The sequence below is a fragment of the Sebastes umbrosus genome, chromosome 12 (genome assembly GCF_015220745.1).
Source record: "Sebastes umbrosus isolate fSebUmb1 chromosome 12, fSebUmb1.pri, whole genome shotgun sequence".
In the NCBI taxonomy this organism is placed as follows: Eukaryota; Metazoa; Chordata; class Actinopteri; order Perciformes; family Sebastidae; genus Sebastes; species Sebastes umbrosus.
The window spans coordinates 18,997,245-19,018,849 of record NC_051280.1 but is presented as its reverse complement, the minus strand read 5'-3'; the positions used below and the strand labels follow the sequence as shown (position 1 = coordinate 19,018,849).

Here is a 21,605-nt window from a genome sequence, read left to right as displayed (position 1 = left end):
TGATATCCACTTCATTCCAGCTGAGGTACATCCACGAGCAATAAAACACTGTCGCGATGAAATGCAGACCAGATATTACAATCATTTGAAAAATGATTTGACTCTTTAAAGATTTATACAAACATTTTAATATGTTGTTCCTCAGTGTGCCACCTGCTGGGTCATTTGCATTTAACACATTCTTAATATTGTGTAAAAAATTATGCAGACATGTGTTAAATATGTTGCAGTTGGTGTGTTTTCATTCCTGGATTGTATCACTATAAGTGTGAACCATATTGCATACAATGTACACTGCAGCATAGGAGCTAAATACCTCTGAAAACTGAAATAAATGAACCAAAGCTGCAGCTTTGCCCCTGTGGCCATCATTCAGGTGCCACCACAGGAGTAACATGCTGTTCAGTGTGATTTCTTTATACCTGCTGCCCTCTTGTGGCAACAGATTGAACCACATGTGTTCAGCGAGAGAGATGTCTCCATCCTCTCAAGTTCACCATTTGACTGTGTCCTTGAGATACCTCACAGATTTGTTGACTCACAATAGCTGGAGCTGGTTTTTTCATCGTGTAATGTCTGCTAAACTGTCCTGCCAAGTCTCCAGGAGGCAAAGAGGAGAGATGTGTGACTCACGATGCTCATTACCACACTTACACTACCAACACCAATCTCCGCTTACTGCTTGATTATAGTTAGTGTGATAGGTGTACACTATAACTGCACAAAGCCCGAGTTGGATAGGTGAACAAAAACAAAGTGATTCTCTTATTTACGTTAAATTTAGTGCACAAAAATGTGAGGCAAAGGCGAGATCCCCGCATTGCAAACACGATACACATACATTAAAAACTATATCAGGAACTGATCTTACTGTTGTTCTTACTCCTGAGCAAAAAGCCACACAACCAGACAAACACAAGCAAAGAGGTGACAAACAACTGCTAATTAAGAAGACAAATTCAATTAGTCATTAACACAAATTGTGCTTGACAAGAATGCAAAAATGTCTGGATCTACTAAAAATGCAGCGCGTCAGTGTACAAAGACATCAGAATTGACTCATTTTTACAAAGTGATGGTCACTCCATAGACAAAAAGATGTTCCCAAAGTAATTTAAATGAAACCTGAGGTTATATTGATTTAACAGAAACTGGCAAAAAGACGAGAAATAAGTATTACCACATAAGGACAAGGTTTTGTTTCTCCACTATGCCACCCACCAAACAAGTCTTCTGCAATCCAGACACCCCAACTGCTCTATTTAACTTTAACACGAGAAAAGCCAGGTGCAGGCTTGACACTACAAAGGAAAGCAGGTGCAAACATTTAAGCCTGCTCAGAGACATCTCTCACCTCAAATCCCTGCGAGGTGATTTTGGCATCGTGCCTGAATCTGGAGAGCGAAACACTTTCTGCTCTCCCTGTTTTACATTATGTTGTAGCTGCAGATGCAGTCAGATTACCAGCTGAGGTCAAATTAAGTGTGCCGTCCCTCTTCGTCTGATGAGTGATTTACATACTGAGTCAATAATGTATAACTGCTGACAGACAAGTTCAGATTTTAGTTAATATTGGCTGATTAATCATCCATGAGCAGTGTCTGTTTACATTTTTTTTTTTAAAAAGCACGCTGTCATCATTTTGTAGCTCTGCTTTGAAACAGTCCTCTTTAGGAGTTCTTGCAAAATAACCACAACGAGTCAAAACAGAGAATATAAAGAGTTTAAACTCATAAAGGAATTGGGAAGTTGAAATACTATATATAGAACAAACAAAGTCTTCATCCAACACAGCTTCACGTCAGACAAACTCGAACTTTGCATCCAACACCTGCGAGCTGACTCGTACAGTTTTGATTGAGGCCATGAGGTTCATCTGACAGTGAGCAGAGATGCAGGATAAGGGACTGTTGGCACTTTATATCTGAACCCTACAGATCCCAGTGTGCGCGCTGCTTTTGGTCCAACTTCCTCAGAGGAATCAACTGTGCTTAATGGAGTTTCTAATTGTCTGCCCTGAATTTGAGAGCCGCTCCGAGCTGAAACTACCGGAGATCCTGCGTACTGCAAGTGACAGGAGGAGACAGGAGAAGTTGTTGCATTTGTCTCCCATTAAAACAGCATTTTGTTTTGCTCTGGAAATACTCTAGGATGTTTTTTTTTAATGACGTTAGAGGTGTAGTTGTGCTATAAGTGAGCAACAGCAGCAATGCAGTGAATTGCTGAGACATGACTAAAGGACAAGGCAGGCATTTTTGTCTGTTGAGTGGTGGTTGTGTATGAGCGTAACGGATGCACCGATCTGACTTTTTCAGTCTTGATACCGATACCGATACCTGGGCTTTGGGTATCGGCCCATACCGAGTACCGATCCGATACCAGTGTTTATAATTAATAAGTTGTATGCCTCACTGAGTGACTGGGATCATTCTTTTATGTGTAAGGCCACATCAGACTTGACTTAAACATCGCTTTCCTAACTTTGTAAAACAAAATCTATAGCAAATAAATACATAGAGAAAATAACAAAAAAATGTGTGAATTGTTATTTATTAGTTAAATAATAAATCGTACACCAACAACTTGGCAAAGAAATCTTCAAAATTAACAGGAATTACAATTAAGGTGTAAAAATGTTTAATGCAGCAACAAATTGGTCAAAACTTTCAGTATATACTGTATATACATATAGAATTGAATTTAATAAATCGGCCCCATTGTCACCGATATCCGATCCAGCTATTTGAGTCAGTATCAGTCCGATATCCGATCCGTTATCGGTGCATCCCTAAGTGTGCACACATGTTGTGCACATGAAATAACAGGCTTTATTTCACCATAGACAACACTTGAGTGATTGTTCTTAGTTACCTTGTGAAAAGTAAAAAGTCAGTTTGATCTCACAGCATTAGCTGCTCTTACAAAACTGTTTCATAAAGTATGGCTCAATACTTTTAGTTCCGAATGTAATCAACAATAAGACAAGAATTGTTGGAGCATCACAGAAAAACAACGTGATACACAAAATGTAGAGCTGAACTAAATAAGACACTTAGAATAACGCATGGAGATATAGCAACTCAAATAGGCCTCCAAACGTCTGATTCCACATGTATAAAGTTCACTAATGTGTGTGTTATTTTCCATCTGATTTCCTTTTAATGTATTCTAAAGATCCTTTTTTCTTTACTAATCCATGATCCAAAAGACAAAAATTCAAAATCCCTAAGTGTGCACACATGTTGAGACTTTTCTTTCATAGTGGATATGTGGCAAAGTAAGTCACTTTTTAAAAGTATTGTTTGATATCCCAGGTGTACAGGGTAAATGCAGCTGCTCTGCTGCGCCTGGTTTTCAACATACATTAAAGTAGTTAAAGAGTAGAGACAGTTGTGTAGTTTTAAATTTAACTCTGTCTTGTCAATTGGGAATTCCTGGACAACATGTAATCAATGTGTGGATATCCTGGTTTGATATAAATGTATTTAAAGACACATTAAAAGTTTGGGAGCCCCTGCCTCCTGGAGTACTATGGAGCTGTCCATGGTGCTGAACCTTGCTGCTTGTTTGGGGCCCTAATATAACACAGATCTGCTCTCCAGGGCCCCTGAAGTTTAATGACTTGATCCCTGCATTGTCCATTTTTTGGCCCGCTTCAGATTGCAGCACTGGAACACTGCAAAAATAGCTGGTAAAGTATCTGAATGCAGCTATACCCTGCATGCACACTAAACTCTGAGCTCTCTGCACACTGCAAGATGTTACTCACACACACACACACACACACCAACACAAAGTGGAGTGGCCAATGAGACCACTCACCTCCCATCTCCTCTCTATATATATCTCCCCCCTTTTCATCATCACTCAAGAGAGAAAGCATGCAAAGCAAAAGGTATAGCCATAGGTAAAGCTATACTGTGTGTGTGTCTCTCTCACCGTCAATGATAGTGGTCGACTTCGATCGTTGTCCACAGAAACACTGCAGCATATGCGCTCCTTTCTGAAGGAATGGCCTCAGAATCCTCATTGATTTGGGTTGATGGGAAGCCCTTCCTCAATCCAAACAACCGGACAGTGCTATCATAACAACACAGCAGCTAGGGTCAGGCAGCATAGCGGATAGCCAGCCAGCATCTCTCTCTCTCTCCTCTCTACAGGCTTCACAGCAGCCCTCAAAACGCCGGAAGGGCACAGTCTGCAGGACAAATTACGCAAAAACGAGGCATCTTGAGTGATCCCTCTCTCTTTCTCTATCTCTCTCTGTCTATCCTCTTCTCCTTCGTCCACCGACGATCATTCGGCACACTCCTCTTCCGCCACGACAGGCAGGCAACGCAAGGACGTTACAATGTGCTCTTAATTGTGCATCCCCCCCCCTCCCATCCTCCTCCTGTCTCCAGCAAGCAGGCAAGGAGAGAGGAAAGGGAGAGGTGTAGAGAGAGAGATGGAGAGATGGAGAGAGAGAGAGAGAGAGCATGCACGCCAAAGTTAAACTGCAGGGGTAAAGTGGCAGGCCGGCCACGAGTGAGGTAATGCGGAGCTGACAGTTAATAAGGCGACGATGTGACGCTGCATGGCTGCACAGATGTTGGAGCCCTGCAGGAGCCAATAGTTTCTCTTCTTCTTTTTTTTTTTTTACCCCAGATCCTTTGGGAACAAGCGGGCAAACGCAGAGCCTACGTCAGCTGCAGATCCACCGCTTTTAAAGACAAAGGTGATTTTCTCATTTTGATGATACTATATACCTGAAGGTTTATGGCTCAGTAGTCACTGTGTTATGGAAGAGCCAACAAGGTGCCACACAGTGGTCACCTCACTGTCCGTTCACCGAAAAGGGGGACTGACAGGAAAAGAAAATATACAATAACTTCCATAAGGCCAGTGAGTGCACGTGTATTGATTTACATAATGTGATAGGAGTAAATAAAGTTGACCTTATCCTGTGGGACAAGACAAAGTAGTTGTCACTTGTCGACAGTTAAAGTTAAAAGTAGATGTAACACAAAGTACTTCATGTAAAAAGTTCATTGAAAATGTTATTTAAAGGGACTATTTGTAACTTTCAGAAATGCTTGTTAACAGCGACACCTGTGGCCGTTAAGTCAAGGAAAGTCAGCGTTGGGCTCGCGCTCGCTCGCTCTAAATCAGGGGTGCACACACTTTTTCAGCATGCGAGCTACTTATAAAATGACCAAGTCAAAATGATCTACCTACTATAAAAATGCAAAACATATATTTATTTATAAATATATTGAGTATTCTTTATATGTACAATATATGTTGGTGTACCTTGCATAACTGCATGAACCCATATTGTACAATATAACTCTGTACATTTTTTGTCATTACCTTACTCTGATGACTTGCACTGAATGGAATCAGCTAGGGATGCATAGTCCGGACAGTAGCTGCTGATAGCCAGCCTCAAGCACACTTCCAAATGATCATCAGTCAAGGTGGAACGGTATTTGGACTTAATAATCTTCATGTGGGAAAAGGCTGACTCGCATAAATAAGTGGAGCCGAATAATGCATTCAAGGAGGTAGCACATTTCCTCATGTTGAGGTACTTTTCCTCTGTGAGTAAGTTCCAGAACTGTCCATGAGCCCTGGACTTAAGCTGAATGTCAGCTTGTAGTGTCAAAATCTCATCCTCCACTCCAGATGAGTTCAGGTGAAACCGTGTTGCAATTTGTTGGCTGACGTCTATTTTAAATTTTTTTTTTTTTTTTTTTTTTTTATAATGCCATGCGATCTACCCACACTACCTTTGCGATCGACCGGTAGATCGCGATCGACGTATTGGGCACCCCTGCTCTAAATAGACATGAACGAGCATCGCTCAAAACAGTGAGGCGACACACGTCAGCTAAAACCACATTATCACTCTATTTTTCACCTGCTTGGCAGTAATGTTAGCTGACCGGATGGAGGTCTCTACATGAATCAATGCTGATCCTAGTGTTGGCTTTTCCTGCCTCAGCCTCTGGGGCTGAAGCCGGAAGAGAAACGTTATCGTCTCCCTTTTAACGTTTCTCTCTGCGGAGCACCGTCACTTCACAAGACACGGAAAACCTCTGTTGGTCTGGAGGAGCTGCAGCAGTTATTTCTGCACTTAACGTCCACTGTACATTCACTAGATATTCTCAGAGCTAAACTAACTCTTCTGCAGTGTGGAGTGAGCGCGCATGCACGTCTAGAGGTGGAGCGAGACAGCGAGAACGCGCGCTGTGTGTGAGTGAAGGCAAGCAGGCAGCGGAGCAGAGACTCCGGCCACACGCAAGCATGCATATGCGAGCATGCATGGGATCCCGACCCGGTAAATTTATAGGTGTAAAAAGTTACAAACAGTCCCTTTAAGTAAAAGTCTGTATTGTAATGTAAGTGTTCTAATTACCAGAAAGTTTATGGCTCAGTCACTGCGTTATGGAAGCCCAAAAAGGTGCCAACAGTGGTCACCTCACTGTCCGGACCGTGCGTTCACCAAAAGGGGAACTGACAGGAAAAGAAAATATACAATAACTTTATCTATTACAGCTTCTCCTATAAGTGCGTCCATAAGGCCAGTGAGTGCATGTGTATTGATTTACACAATGTGATGGGAGTAAATAAAGTTGATCAGGACCTTATCCTGTGGGACAAGACAAAGTAGTTGTCACTTGTTGACAGTTAAGTTAAAAGTAGATATACCACAAAGCACTTCAAGTAAAAGTTCATGTAATGTAAGTGTTGCTTATGTTTATATGCAAAACTGTTCTAATTGCAGAAAAAGGCTCCTTTTAATCCTAGTATTGTAAATTATATCATCGGATTATTATTACTGACTCATAGGCCTAGTATTTAATTGTTGTATTTGGTCAAGGTGGAAATCATTTTAGAGCTGCAACTAACAATTATTTTCATTGTCGATTAATCTGTCGATTGTTTTCTTGATGAATCGAGTTGTTTGGTCTATAAAATGTCAGAAAATGGGGGAAAATATCGATCAGTGTTTCCCAAAGCCAAAAATGACGTTCTCAAATGTCTTGTTTTGTCCACAACAACTTAGTTACATCCCCCCACTGTGTTGTACCTGCTATAAAGCTCTACTCTAAAGACATCTCTGAGTAAGTAGGCAAAATAAAAATCTAAAAGTTCTTCATAATAATAAAAAATAGAAAAAGAAATTAAGTACACAAACAACAAAATAGAATTAAAACAAAAATAACAGGCTTTATTTCACCATAGACAACACTTCAGTGATCGTTTTTAGTTACCATGTGAAAAGCAAAAAGTCAGTTTGATCTCACAGCATTAGCTGCTCTTACAAAACTGTTTTATAAAGTATGGCTCAATACTTTTAGGTCTGAATGGTATCAACAATAAGACAAGATTTGTCCGAGCATCACAGAAAAACAACGTGTTACACAAAATGTAGTGCTGAACTAAATAAGACACTTGGAATAACGCATTGAGATATAGCAACTCACATATGCCTCCAAACGTGTGATTCCACACGTATAAAGTTCACTAATGTGTGTGTTATTTTCCATCTGATTTCCTTTTAATGTATTCTAAAGATCCTTTTTTCTTTACTAATCCATGATCCAAAAGACAAAAATTAAAAATCTTACTATCAAATTTGGGCCAATATATAGTTGTCATAAAAGCAAAACAATGTGCCACTTTCTGCTCTAGGGGGTGCCATAACATAAAGCACTCAGATCAAAATAACATGCAGAGAAACTGAAATGTGACCATGTAGCAGAGAGAGGAAGAGAGAGAATGAGACAAAGTAGCATCACTAGTCCATAAAGTGTTTAGAGTCACTAGAGACAAAACACAAATGTTTAGATTTTGCTGTGTGCCTGCAGTTCTTGAGGCTTTGTAGTGAGCAAAGACACTCTGCACAACCTCCTCTGCAGCATTCATTTAACACACGGCTGCATTTAAACAGTTTATGATTGATCTAATATTTTCTTGTGCTCACATTTAACCTTGCGCCACAAGGACAACGAATATGGCACCAACTACCTTGGGAACATGCCCTCTCGATGTGTAATGTATACAATGTACATAAAAGGACGTTTTAGGTCAGCAGAATGCTCCAACAACAGCATCTATGCAAATAAGGAAAGGTCAGAGAGGTTTAAAGAGAGAGATAGTGGGTGGAGGGAGGGAGGGAGCTGGCATCAGACCCAGAGTCACAGCTATGGTGATGGTGCTGTATATTCAGCTCCCACTATACTGTCCCACTGCAGAGCCAATCACCACTATAGGCAGAGAGAGACACAGAGAGAGAGAGAAAGAGCATGAGGAGGGAAAAGGAGGAAAAGGTGGCACAGAGGGCACAGGGAGGAACTAAAAAGCAATTTCTGACATATTTATGACCAAAACATACTGTATTGTATATATATGTGGACATGAACTGATATTAATAAAACAACGTGGCATGCAGACTGCACAATAATTTCACTTTACAGCATTTATGTACAGCGTTTTTTTTTTTTTGTATGTACTGTATATTCATAGGGTGATTAGATGTAGTTAGTTGCCTAAAATAGTAGTTTCTTAAAATCAAGTCCTTCACAATGACAGCAAAAAGACAGGGAACACAATTATACATGTAAAGAAGGGCTTAAAGGGACACTTCACCCCCAGAATATAAAAATACATAGATTTCCTGTTACTTTAGTGCTATTTATCAGTTCAGATTGTTTTGGTGTGAGTTGCCGAGTGTTGGAGATATTGGCCGTAGAGATGTTTGCCTCCTCTTGAGTGTAATGGAACTAGATGGCCGACCGTATCACTGCGCAGAAAGAAGCATTTACTGGATGAGAGGCTCATGCTTGTGACAGCGCAGGGTGTCAACATTAATGGTGTCCTCCTCGGCTGAGCTATAACTTTAGCAACCCTGTCTCCTACAAAATTATACAACTAAACTGCATTCTCCATTATGTTTCGAGGGATTATAGAGATTACGGTCGCAGTGAAACACTTGGTTAACGTTGTAAATTGAAACTAAACAAAACTCGTTATTATACCACGTGACTTTCGGGTATAACGGTCGAAATATACTACGTCAACTGCTCTGCGTGTCACTCGTTGTACTATACGTCACTTGCCGTCCGCGGACTATTTGTGATACAACAAACCTAGTCCTCGACAATATGTTTCCTTCCAAACGTAATTGAGGATGCAGTTTAGTTGTATGGGAAAGTATTTTTTTAGGAGACAGGGTTGAACATAAGGTAGTTCAGAGGTGCTAGGTGAGCTAGCAGTATTGAGTATAGATGCACGTTTCTTTCTGCGTGGTGATACGGTTGGCGGGTTTAGTTTGGTAGAAAGAAAATAGTTGCTACATGAAAATGCTCACAACAAGGGCTGTGTTGGCGATTTGAGCATCACAACCCGAGTGCCATCTAGTTCTGTTATATTTGAGAGAAGGCATAGGAGCCTATGCCGTATATCTCCAACACCCTGCAACTCACACCCAAACTATCTAGATTGATAAATAACACTTCAGATTTTTTCCCTTAGCCATCAGGACTCTGAACTCCTCCTTCCTCACATACCACATGGTTGTCCAAATGGTTGTCCATTTATGTACTTGTGTTGCAGAGAATACATACTGTACTGAAAACAAATCCCACCGGCCTTGGTTGTGCGGCTAATAAACAATCCGATCTAATCTAATGATTTTTGATTTTGGTGTGAACTGTCCCTTTAAGATACAGATAGGCTACTGGTAAAGGGTAGTTAGGAGGATTTCTCTAATTGCCACTCAATGAAATTAGATTATTACAGAAGCCAAGAAGCACTGATCAGTGCCATATTATTAATATAGCAAACTCTACACTGGCAGAAGGGTTATATCACTATTTTCTCCCTCTCTCTGGCAGTCCTACTTAGATCATTTTAGTTTCCTTTATAGATACCCGATACTGTCTGATGGATAATGTTGTATTTGCATCTTTACTACAAATAGCGCATACGTCTTTTTACTGTGCTATCTTTGACTGATGTTCAATAGTATCTTTTTAAGAAAATATTAACTCTAAACATCAACATTTTATCAGCTCCTCTCCTCTCTTATCCGGACTTTGGTGGCTGAGCCTTTAAGAGGACAATGTTAAGAGAGATTCTAGCATGAAGATCAACCTGAAACAATAAAAGTGAGGCAGACATTTCCCCCAATCCCCAGTAGAAATTACGCCCTTGTAAGTACTAATTTCAGATGTAAAATTCCCCCCTTGTGACACCTCGTGGTTGACCCGTCTTCATTTACTCAGCATGTGTCGTAACTTTACCTTGTCCAAAAAAAGACGTGTCCTGTATGTATTTGAGCAAACTCAGATGTGTCTGTGATGACACTGTGGAAAGATGCGAGATGAGCCAGCTCTCATTTCACCCTCCTATATATACAGTATGTCAACAGAAACAAGGTTAAAATGTTCACCTTGTAAGGCGATACCGGCTTTGAATATCATGTAGAAATGTATTGTGATTATGCTGATCAAAAGTTAAGAGAAGAAAAACAGATGTCCAATTTTAAAAAGTGACTGCAAATTGAGATTTAGATGTCCTTTTTGCTCCCAGGTCATTTCATTTGAAAGAAAAAAACTGTGTTTTTAGTTTGATTTATTATTTCTCAATAAAAGGGTTGGTTGTTTGTTTCTGCAGTAGGAGGCAAAACTATTTCAAGAATATTTAAACTATTCAACCCAACAACATGCTTTGATGGCTCCGTCATTACAAATTCATGCTGTGCAGCCAAGCATTGATCAACATCATTACACAGACGTATGGATAAAACAATGCACAACACATCTAGAATTTTCCATTTGACTTTCCATACGGTGCAGCCATTAAAACTGCATGTTAGATTTGATATTTCACTCAGTTAGTATAGCTTTAATACATTTTTAAATACAGCATATAGTTAACAAACTGTTAAAACTAGTCCAAGTGTAAAATTACTGGGAGGATGGCTTAGTTGTTTGTAAGTGTTTGGAGCAGATCTGCCCACAGTGCTGGATGAGAAAAACAGATTGTTACAAAACATATGAAAAAGACTCTTACTCATTTAAATCCTGATGTGTAAGAGTCATGTTATGCAAAATATTTGGGTCTCAATTTTACAATTTTACAAGTATTATATTGTTTACTGTTCACCATTAAGTTCTTTAAAGTACTATAGTAGTGTTATTATCATGTTTCTTTCTGTTTTGGTCAAAATTAGGTTATTCTGTTTTAATGCAGGCTGTTCTCATACACTGTTCGTAGCTATACCTACGAAAAGTAATGCACTGTAATTAGTATATATCCCACAAAATCAATTCAAATGTAATCCACGTAGTCGTGAACAAGGAAGTATAAAGAGTGACAAATGCCGTGTAGGGGGGAGGTCAGGGTGAATGGTGGGTCAAAAAACACAGGACTTTTGCCCATTTCCATCCTTAAGTTACGCCACTTCCGTAGTTATTTTAACCCAAACTTTGACTTATTAGTCAAGTAACTTCCGTACTTAAAGTAATGCCACGTCCTTTAACCCATAGACTGTATAAGAAGAGGACGTAGTCCACCATGACGTCCCCCATTGGTTTGTGGACTGCCGTTTTGAAGTCTCCAGTTTGGCATTTTGTTTTAGAAACATAAACATACACTGTGTTGTACAACAGCACTGAGTCTCTGCTGGTGGTGACTACCATTTGCTGAAATGTCAGAAAGCATTCTCATATTCTGCAAAGCTAAAGCAACGTCTGCATTGCTAAAATCAGCAAAACTGTTAATGGTTGCTTTATGTAAAGCTGCCAAAAATCTCTTGCAAAATGACAAGTGTGCAAACTTGAGGTTCCTGGCTCAATCTGAGTACAACAACGCAGCAACAAAATACTTGTCAGATAACATATCGACATCACAATATTAAAGAGACAACTAGCTTTTATTGTTTTGTTTTTTTCAGTGGGCCTGCTGTGTAGCCCTGTGTATTAATGAAGTAGAGAGTAAGGAATAGCCAAGCCAACACTGCAAATATGTGGGGAATAAGAAATGAGAGGCTGCTGTCGTGTGCATGACAGAGAAAGAGGGGATTTAAAAGACGTGGAGAGTGATGGGGGTGCAGAGAAATGCAAGAAATGAATCAGCAGCAATAAACCGCTGTGTGTACATATTTGTAAAGAGCTTTTACTCCTTTCTTAAAGAGCAGTGCACAAGAAAAACACCTGGGTCAGTGAGGAATGTCACATTCAACACACCACAGAAACACTGACAGAAATTTGCTCCATCTTGACTTACAGTATGTGTATACAGCATGAGAGGAATGTCATGGCCACATTAACTTGCTTGGGGACTCCGGGGCCTCATGATCAGGTAATAAAACAGGACCCGCCTTAAGGCCCTTATTATGTCCGTAGATGCTTTAGTGGTGCATAATTTCATATTCACAAACAAAATGAGAAATAGTCAGATTGTTACACAGTGAATCTGTTTTTTTGTTGTTGTTTTTTTGGAGTCCCAGAGCAGTTCTCGCTTTGCCAGTTTGTAATCCTGCCTTCAGATTAGATAGGCAACTGGGAAACTAGTCGTGTCACAGTGACACAACTAACACAAGTCCGACAGGTCTCCGCAACAAATATGAAAACATATTGTCACAGTAACACCAACACACAAACTAACAGATATTCCAGCTAAGAGGACATTAGTGTAGCTGAAGAGCCCGACACTAATAATGCACTTAAAACGGGATAAATATAACAGGAAATACAAAATAAATAAGTAAATAAATAAGCCTTTCTTTCATCATACAAGAGCCAGAGAGACGCAAACAGAGAGCGTAAACTATGCAATTTATTTGTCTACAGAAAGACATATCATAGTGTGAGGTGATGTACTATATTGAGCTAGTGTTGGCTTTTTATTGCGGATAGGCCTGTCACGATAACTAATTTTGTTGGATGATATATTGTCCAAGAAATAATTGTAATAAACGATATTATTGTTGTTTTGAAACCATTTTATGCCTCTGATGTAATGATAATATAATTGCATAATAATGCAAGTACACCCTTTAAAAGAGTAATGGACTTTTAATCCTTAAAGATATTCAGACATTGGAAATGGGATATGAAACAAAATATGAAAATATCCTGAAACGGACTCTCAGGCTCTGTTAACAAAAATGTGCAGTGTCTGCGCAATGCCCAAGTCTTATTATGGTAGTCCCAGCACTATTTATGCTGGGACCATGTTAGTGACATTCTTAACAAACGCGTACACAACGGGATATATATCGAGGTCAGCAAAACTGCTTAAGGTCATGGCCATATATCGTACGATAGGTCGATAACGTAATTATTGTGACAGGCCTAATTGTGGATATCAGCCCTGATTCAACTGATTTGTAGTTATAATTTCCTGGAGTTATTTATATGTTTAATGTTTCCACAGTTTTAAATGAGCATGTGATATAAAAAAAAAGTTCTAATGAACGGTTCTGAAAGAAAAGTTCAAGTGAGTCCAATGAGATAACATAAATCTGAATGAATCATAAAGCTATACTGTACACCGCCTCTCTCCTCTCCTGAAATACAATACAAGGATCCAAACACTGTGTTCTTTGGTGGGAAGTATATTAACAACAATAGATGATTATGCATAAGCACAAAGCGTTTCATTTTTGTGGTATAGTGAACACTTCATCTTCCCTGTGTGGGGATCAATGAGCGAGGCCATAAACTCTGCACATCCCAAAGTGTATTTAAGAAAGGTTTACGTCACCTTTACAGCCCCTTGCTCAGTTATACCTTGACATGTACTGATTGAACACCCCATGACTTCTTGTATTTTTGCTTTAGCTGCAGCATTTTTTGCTTTACTGTAAAAATCTGGGTAAAACACATCAGGGTGACCATGAGCGAGAAGGTTACCCTACTTAAACAAGGGCACTCTGTTCCCATGTCCAAATATATTTTAAGAGGGGGAATGTGCCTGTTTTGTGCTTTTTAACCCCATGCATCATTAAACACAGCAAGATGTTTTAGAGTGACTTATTTAAGATGTGTGTGTAAGCATATAAGGCAGCATCAAGTTTTGAATGCAGCAGACTGTATACCCTCTCTATATAACAGCCTCTCTCTAGCCCATTACCTACTGGCAGAGTTGAAAAGCTTTGTCAACAACACGCATGCTGATCGTTGAGGCTGCTGCACGGGGAGAACAGCAGCACATTCATCTACCCGAGAAAAAAGTGGAGAGCACAGCAGTTTTCAGTCTGAATCAGCTGACAGCACCGATAGAGTAAACGAAAGATCCGGCAAGGGAGACTAAAACCGTTTACCATGCGCAACACTGTAATGCAGGCCTAATATTTTGCATTGCAAATGCCAGGTTTTTTCAATAGGTCTTACATAGTGCTGATAAATCTTAATTATAGCCCGGGCTGGAACGGTTTATGGTGCTTAACGGAGAGCGCGAAGTGAGCCAAGATACAGCAGCAGCAGCAGCAGCAGCAGCAGCAGCAGCAGCAGCGCTGCAGCACCGGAGCATGTGCTGCTGATCTGTGGATGCTTAACGCAACGTATACAGACAGTATCATGCGCATCTTCCGGTTCAACTTCCTATTAAAGTGCACCCCTATAATATATTACACAAGGTGTCCTGCTGCAGGTATAATAACAAAGTTAAGGCTTTTTTGTGTTCCGCAGTCTGTGCTCAAAGACTCCACATCACACATAAGCAACGATATGCATCCCAAAAAAAACAACAATGTGAGCTCATAACTTATTCATATACAAGTATGTGGAAGTTTCTTACCGAGGTTTTTTTTGTCACCCATGTCCCCTGAAGGTGCAGAAGTTGATTATGCTGATGACGAAGGCTTGGAGCTGGTTGCGAGCTGGTGCTTCAGTTTGGGACAGCCGAGCAGAGAGAGAGAGAGGGAGGCAAGTTGCTTGTTTCATGTAATGAAATGCAAAGTGAGCTCCTTCTGGGACCCCCTCCTGAAACGACACCGGATGCAGAGCTCCTCAGTGAGCTGGTGCTTACCCCTTCGTGCTTGCAAGAGTTTGTGAGTAAGGTGGACTGAGGGCTCAGGTAAAGAACGAGGGAGGGCTGGGACTGTGTGTGTGTGTGTGTGTGTGTGTGTTTTGCAGGGGAGAGCAGATGCAGGGTGTGCACTGTGTGTCTTGATGCAGGAGTACAGTAGATGTGTTTATTGTCAGGAGCTGTTCTGTCACTGTTGTGCTGGAAAGCAAAAGATTTTGATTTCCTTGCAAACCAGCATGCTTATAATGAAGATTTGTGGTGCCATAACTGTTCTATTTTATAGATACAACCCAGGTCAATGTTGTTTTTCTATTCCAAATTTCTACAATTTAAATGTGGTGTGTCACATCACTTAAAACCATGAATTAGAAAATCTTTGCACATTATATATGATTGAAAGTATGAATGAATGAATGAAGTGTTTATTATTGTGTCGTGCACACTAAGCCCAGCCTGCACGGCCTTACAAGTCACCACACATTCATACAAGCCAAATCCAGAATGCTGCGTTTACATTTCAGATTTTCAGACCTTCACGTCTACAACAAAAAGTCACAAGTCGCTCATAAAACATGTTCTTTATGATACTGGAGAAACCAGAATAATTCAGTAATCAATCTTGCCCTCTTTTCTAAGCTTTTGAGACAAAATTGGCAAACTTAAAGCAGCAGTTGGCGGAATTGGAGCAAATATGATTAAAAGAAGTTTTTTTTATAAAACGGTCACTATATCCTGACATTAAGTGCATGAGACAGGTAATCTGAAAAAAAAAATCATTAGCCTCTGTGTCCTCTGGTGCTCCTAATGGCATCTGCAAGATTTCACAGAACCGGAGGAAAACAACTAATCAGAGCTGATCTGGAGCCTGCCGTCTCTGAGCAGCTGTCAATCACTCGTGATCTCCGATCAAAGGGTCAAACTAGGCAGTGCTGATCAAATATTAATCATTATTCTGTTACTGTAATGCCTATTTCTGTCCTCAAATGGAGTTTGCAAGTGATTTACAGCTGCCTCTGTTGAATGAACAGCCAATAGGAACGCTCTCTCTCTGAAATGACCTGTGATTGGTGAAAGTTTCCCATCACAGGCTAGATTTTTTAAAGCCTGAAAACAGAGCCAAGAGGAGGTGCAGAAGTCTAGTTTTCTCTCAGAACACTTGAATTACAATATGCTAAAAGGTAATCATGGAATTTTTGCCCAATGATGCCAAAAATATTTTGCCTACTGCAGGTTTAAACCCAATAAAATCGAACAATATTGCAATTTTCATCATCTGTTTGTCAGGGCCAGTTCATGGAAAGTAATACAATTTAGCACATGCCCCATTAACGCCAGTGAGAGTATGTTTGCAGTAAAATGTACTCCTGTTTATCCTAAATTCATCAAGACACTTTTTCATGTATTATTTCTTATTTTTTCAACCACTCTGCTGAATTAACATTAAACAATTTCCTCACACACCTGCTGACCACATAACATACCGTGTTGCTTTGTACCATTCTGCAAAAGCAGATGATATTTTGCTGAGACATCCATATTTAATGGATGAATCACAGATCAATAGTCGTGTCCTGAGCATCTGACTCTTTATTGTGCCTGTTATTTGATTATACTGCAGTAGAATTCTGACACATTGTGTTACAGTATAAAGACTGCACTGTGCATTCACAATGAGCTGGCTGTAATGGGTTCGCACAAAAAGCTCTTGAGGAAGTTACTAGTATTGTGTAATCAACTCAGTGTGAACTGATGGGGCAGATCAGATATGTAGACAGAGGTACAGTGTGTGCATTAGTGTGTACTGCTATTCATTTAAGTGCCTCCCTTTAACCCCAAATTTAAAACAACAAAAACAAGCCTTTGCACATACGCAACTTTTTATGAAAGTTTTTTAATCGATTAGAATAGTGAGAGGTTGACACTGTGCTCTGTGGTACTTTTGGGTAAAATAAACATCAGGACTTCATCCCACTCAGTGTCCACTTCACACCAGCTTAACAGTGTAAATCAGCTGCGGACTGCTTCCCAAAGAATACCACAATCGCACACTGACCCCCGAGTCTCAAAATCCATGCAGGAAAAAACAGAAAACAAGTCACAGTGTGGTATTATCTAACTGGCCCATTGATCAGCGTCTTAGGAAAGCTCACCGTCAGCATTCTGATGGGACGCTATGATAACAGCTAGAGTTTCCTCTGATGGTATAAAAAGACCGTGCTGCTGGTATAAGATGTTTCTAGCCTTTGGGCTGAAATAGAAGCCTCAAGGCCAAACGGCGTTCAGCATCATGCATCTATATCGCAGCACAAACACGGGAGCGGAAACGTCAGAGTTGCTTTATTATTCACTCTATCTAGACTTAGTTTGCAGTAAGACAAATGAGTGTCCTACACAAATGACAAGTTGTTCAGATTTCAGACACTTCCTGTCACATGACCGAGGCCTTTGCTGCCCGGTTGCCGACACAGGCGTATCCTGGCTGGCGTCGCTTCACAGCGAATCGATGAGGGGACCTGAAAGAGGACACCTCTGCTAGGGGAAAAAATGCACCGCATTGATCAGAAATGAACCTATAGTCCTCTACAGATTCAGAGAGAGATGGATGTGTGTGTGTTTGGGTCGTTGCATAGCAGGGCTGCAGTGTCATACGGCTCTTTTACCAAAACCCAAACAGCCTTTACCTGAATGAACTTCTGCAGGCGATTAAATATTCATGATTCTCACCCTCTTTTCGTCCCTTTCTGTTCCCCACCTCAATCTGTCCTGTGCTCACTGTCATCCCTCCCGTCCCTTCTCTGCTCTCTTCATCCCTCCTCCTCTTCCTCCCCTCCCACGCCTCCCCGTCCTCCCCTTCCCCAGACCTGCACCCATAGGATATCATCTAACTTGGCAGCGTGTCCTTGGGTCCATACAGTGGCAAAGGCATATTGCTCTTCTTTCTTTGTACGCTGTATCTTTGCCCTGAAAGCTCTACACTTTCCTGTATAACTATATAATTGTCTCACAGAAGTGAAATTGTATTATAATGTCCCCACAGGATGCATTGTCTGCTTCAGTTAAGATTAATTACCTACCTACTCCTAAACTTCTTTTATTCTTTTCTAGCTCTATTACGTCATTTCTTTGTGCACTATTGTCTTTTGCTAAAGTAGCCCAGCAAGTCAAGTGCAGATATTGTATTGGAGGAGAGCCCTAGTTACTCTGCAGACACTGCAGTGCAGCCTTCTCACTGTAAATTCTACCTTCTTCACCTATTTCTGGAGTCACTGGCAAGCTTGTGAGGAGTTAGTGGAACTTGTCCAGATGCCAATAGCAGCTCCATCAATACTGTTTAGTCCCAGGCCTCCTATAGACTTTCTCCTGTTTTCATGAAAACAACTTGTAGTGTGCTCTCCTAATGTTTTAATAATAAGAAGAAGAGTCATTTATTATATATTTTACTAATGTTTTGACATTCTGAAGAACATGTCATATATCAACACATGATAGTGCTGTCATGCTCAAAGCCTTTACATCCATTTATATATTTTCTTCTTCTTCTATCTTCAGTGGTGGAATAAGTATTTAGATCCTTTAATTACTGTAAAACTGCAGTAGGCAGAAAGTTTTTGGCATCATTGGGCAAAAATTCCATAATAACCTTTCAGCATATTGTAATTCAAGTGTTCTGAGAGAAAATCGATTTCTGCACCTCCTCATGGCTCTGTTTTCAGGCTTTAAAAAATCTAGCCTGTGATGGGAAACTTTCGCCAATCACAGGTCATTTCAGAGAGAGAGCGTTCCTATTGGCTGTTCATTCAACAGAGGCAGCTGTCAATCACTTGCAAACTCCGATCAAATGGTCAAACTAGGCAGCAATGAGCAAATATGAATTAATATTCTGTTACTGTAATGCCTATTTCTCACCTCAAATGTTTTCAGAAATATCTTGTAGTGTGCTATTTTTTTTTTTTTATAAAGTTTGCTCCGGCTGGTGGGCAGTGCTTGGTATTTCCTCAACTGATCTCACCAACTTTCTCATTTTACAGCTAAACAGTACACTACAAGATGTCCAGGTCAGCTCTGATTGGTTGTTTTCCTCGGGTCTGTGAAATCTTGCAGATGCCATTAGGAGCACTGGAGGACATTGGAGGACAAAGAGGCACATGATCTTTTTTCAGATTACCGGTCTCATGCACTACTGTCAGGATATATTGATCGTTTTATAAAAATAACTTTTTTGAATCCTATTTGCTCCATTTCTATACCCACTGCTGCTTTAAGTAAAAGTATCAATAAAACAATGGAAAAAAAATACTGCAAGTCCGGCATTAAGAATTTTACTGAAGTAAAAGTACAAAAATATTAAAGCTAAATGTACTCAAAGTAACAAAAGTAAAAGTACTCATTTTGCCGAACTGTTCCTTTCAGAGTGTGATATTATTATATTACATTATTGGATTAGTTATTATTACTTTATTAACTACATTATTACTGATGCATTGATGTGTAATTTTAGCTGCTCTATATGGTAGTTTAATGTATAACAACAAGCCTTTTTCACAGCAGACATTGTGAAGATCTGCGGTTCAATATCTGGCTACTCCCATAGTGTGGCCTATATCAAGATACTGAACCCCAAATGGCTGTACGATCGGTGTGAATGAGCATTAGATTAGATCCCAATGACAATTTGGCACCTTGTATGGCAGCCTCTGCCTTCAGTGTATGGATGTGTGTGAATGGGGTAAATGTTGGCATGTAGTGTAGAAAGGCGCTATATAAATGCAAGTCCATTTACCATTTAACAATGACTGCCCTATTCAGTTGTCCAGTGTGACAGTGAGCCAGAATGCACAATAACCAGGGCCCTAAATGGCATTCAGCCATCTTTACTTTTATTATTTACACCTGTGCTTTTCCTATGGTGTGAAAATGTGTACTGTGAAAAAGGCCTATGCATCATATATCTTACAAACTGATCATTAGTTCTGCATAGTCACAGGCTGAGCAATAAATGTAGTGGAGTAAAAAGTGCAATATTTCCCTCTGAATTGTATTCGAGTGGAAGTATAAAATTATACTTACTGGTAAGTTCATTACTTCAGTAAATGTACTTTCCAACATTGTGACTTCACTGGCTAAACCTCCCAAATCTGTACTTTAATACGCCACTAGAGGGAAGTGAAGTGTTACCTTTGGACAAACAATAAGATGTTGTAGTGCCTGCACAGCCCACAGAGGCCTTCACCTTCTGCTGCATTCAAGTACTCTCAACTATTACTTCAGAATCAACTGTATTGGCCCAGTATACTTACGCGTACAAGGAATTTTACTGTTTGTTTTCCATTAGCTCTCAGTGTACATACAGTATTTATATTATTTATTTAATGTTTATATGTATAGGGACGAGTATGTCACTTAAACTAATGCCACACACTACAGCACTTATAGCCTAAGCTAATTTTCCATTAATGCCCGTCAATATATGGGCCTTTAAAATACATAAAACTCAACAATAAATACACAAGAGACGACAAGAGGTAGGCCTAAATATATTAAAAACACAAAACTCAGAACTCAACAAGAAAATACAGCCAAATCTATATAAGACACAAACTATTACATTAAAGCACCATAAAACAATACACAGGTCACATCATTTTATTATTATTTATTTTTTTATAAGGCTTTCTTTATTGAACACATGCTCATTAACGGAGGTACAAACCGATACATAGACAATTGAAAAAACACAACAAAAAATAACACAAAACAAATACATTAACATTTCGTAATGCCAGAGTTTAGTTTATATACATAATTGTATATTCATTTAATAACTTAAAGGTCTTAAAGGCTTTTTTTTGTTTTTAACATTAAGTAAGATGGTGCTATATTGTTTGAATTCATTAATAAAGTGCAGGAAAGTTGGCTTGATTCCTGACCATTTTTTCTTATGAATATGGAATTCTGTATTATATACAGCATGTTATTTTCAATCTTATATTGACTAAAATATAACATTACATCAAACATATTTATTTCAACATTAATCTTAAGTTTCTTTTGTAGAAAGTTGGCTACATCAATCCAGAACATTCTTGTATATAATCAGTGAAAGAATCGATGGGAAATACTCTCTTTTTCAAGTCCACAGAAATCAATATTTCTAATATAATATTATAATCAATATCCAGCTTGAATCTTTCTAACACAAGTTTTACTGGATGAATTCTATGTAATAACTTGAAAGACACTTCCTTAAGTTTGTTATTGATACAGTATATATCACAAAGTTTCCAAGCTTTCTCCCACTGTAGATCCTCAAATAAGGAAGATCAATATTACATGTTTACATGTACATATTTACAAATAGTGCCATGTTGCAAAGAATGCTATGATATTATTGTATGGGTTATGTGGCTAATAAATTACTTTAGGTATAGTAGGTGGTTTATGTAAAGTATACATATATGTAGCCTATGTACAACCTATTTAGACTTGATATTATGTACATGGCATTGCAGTTGCAGTAATCGAATATACTCTTTCAAGTACTCTTTGTTACACTAAGAGCTCTTGAGTGGAAGTCAGAC

At 39.4% G+C, this 21,605-nt stretch overlaps 1 protein-coding gene across 2 annotated transcripts in view; it reads right to left on the bottom strand.

Moving 5' to 3' along the window:
• fgf12a (fibroblast growth factor 12a) overlaps positions 1-14,919 on the bottom strand; it is a 41,296-nt gene extending 26,377 nt beyond the window's left edge. Inside the window, exon 1 of one of the 2 annotated variants that reach the window (XM_037787242.1) lies at positions 14,797-14,919. In XM_037787242.1, coding sequence (XP_037643170.1) covers positions 14,797-14,818 — 22 coding nt within the window. In that variant the 5' untranslated portion in view covers positions 14,819-14,919. Of the gene's footprint in view, positions 1-3,939; positions 4,299-14,796 lie in introns of those variants that run through there. The other variant, XM_037787241.1, reaches the window with a different exon arrangement.
• Positions 14,920-21,605: the final 6,686 nt, after the last annotated feature.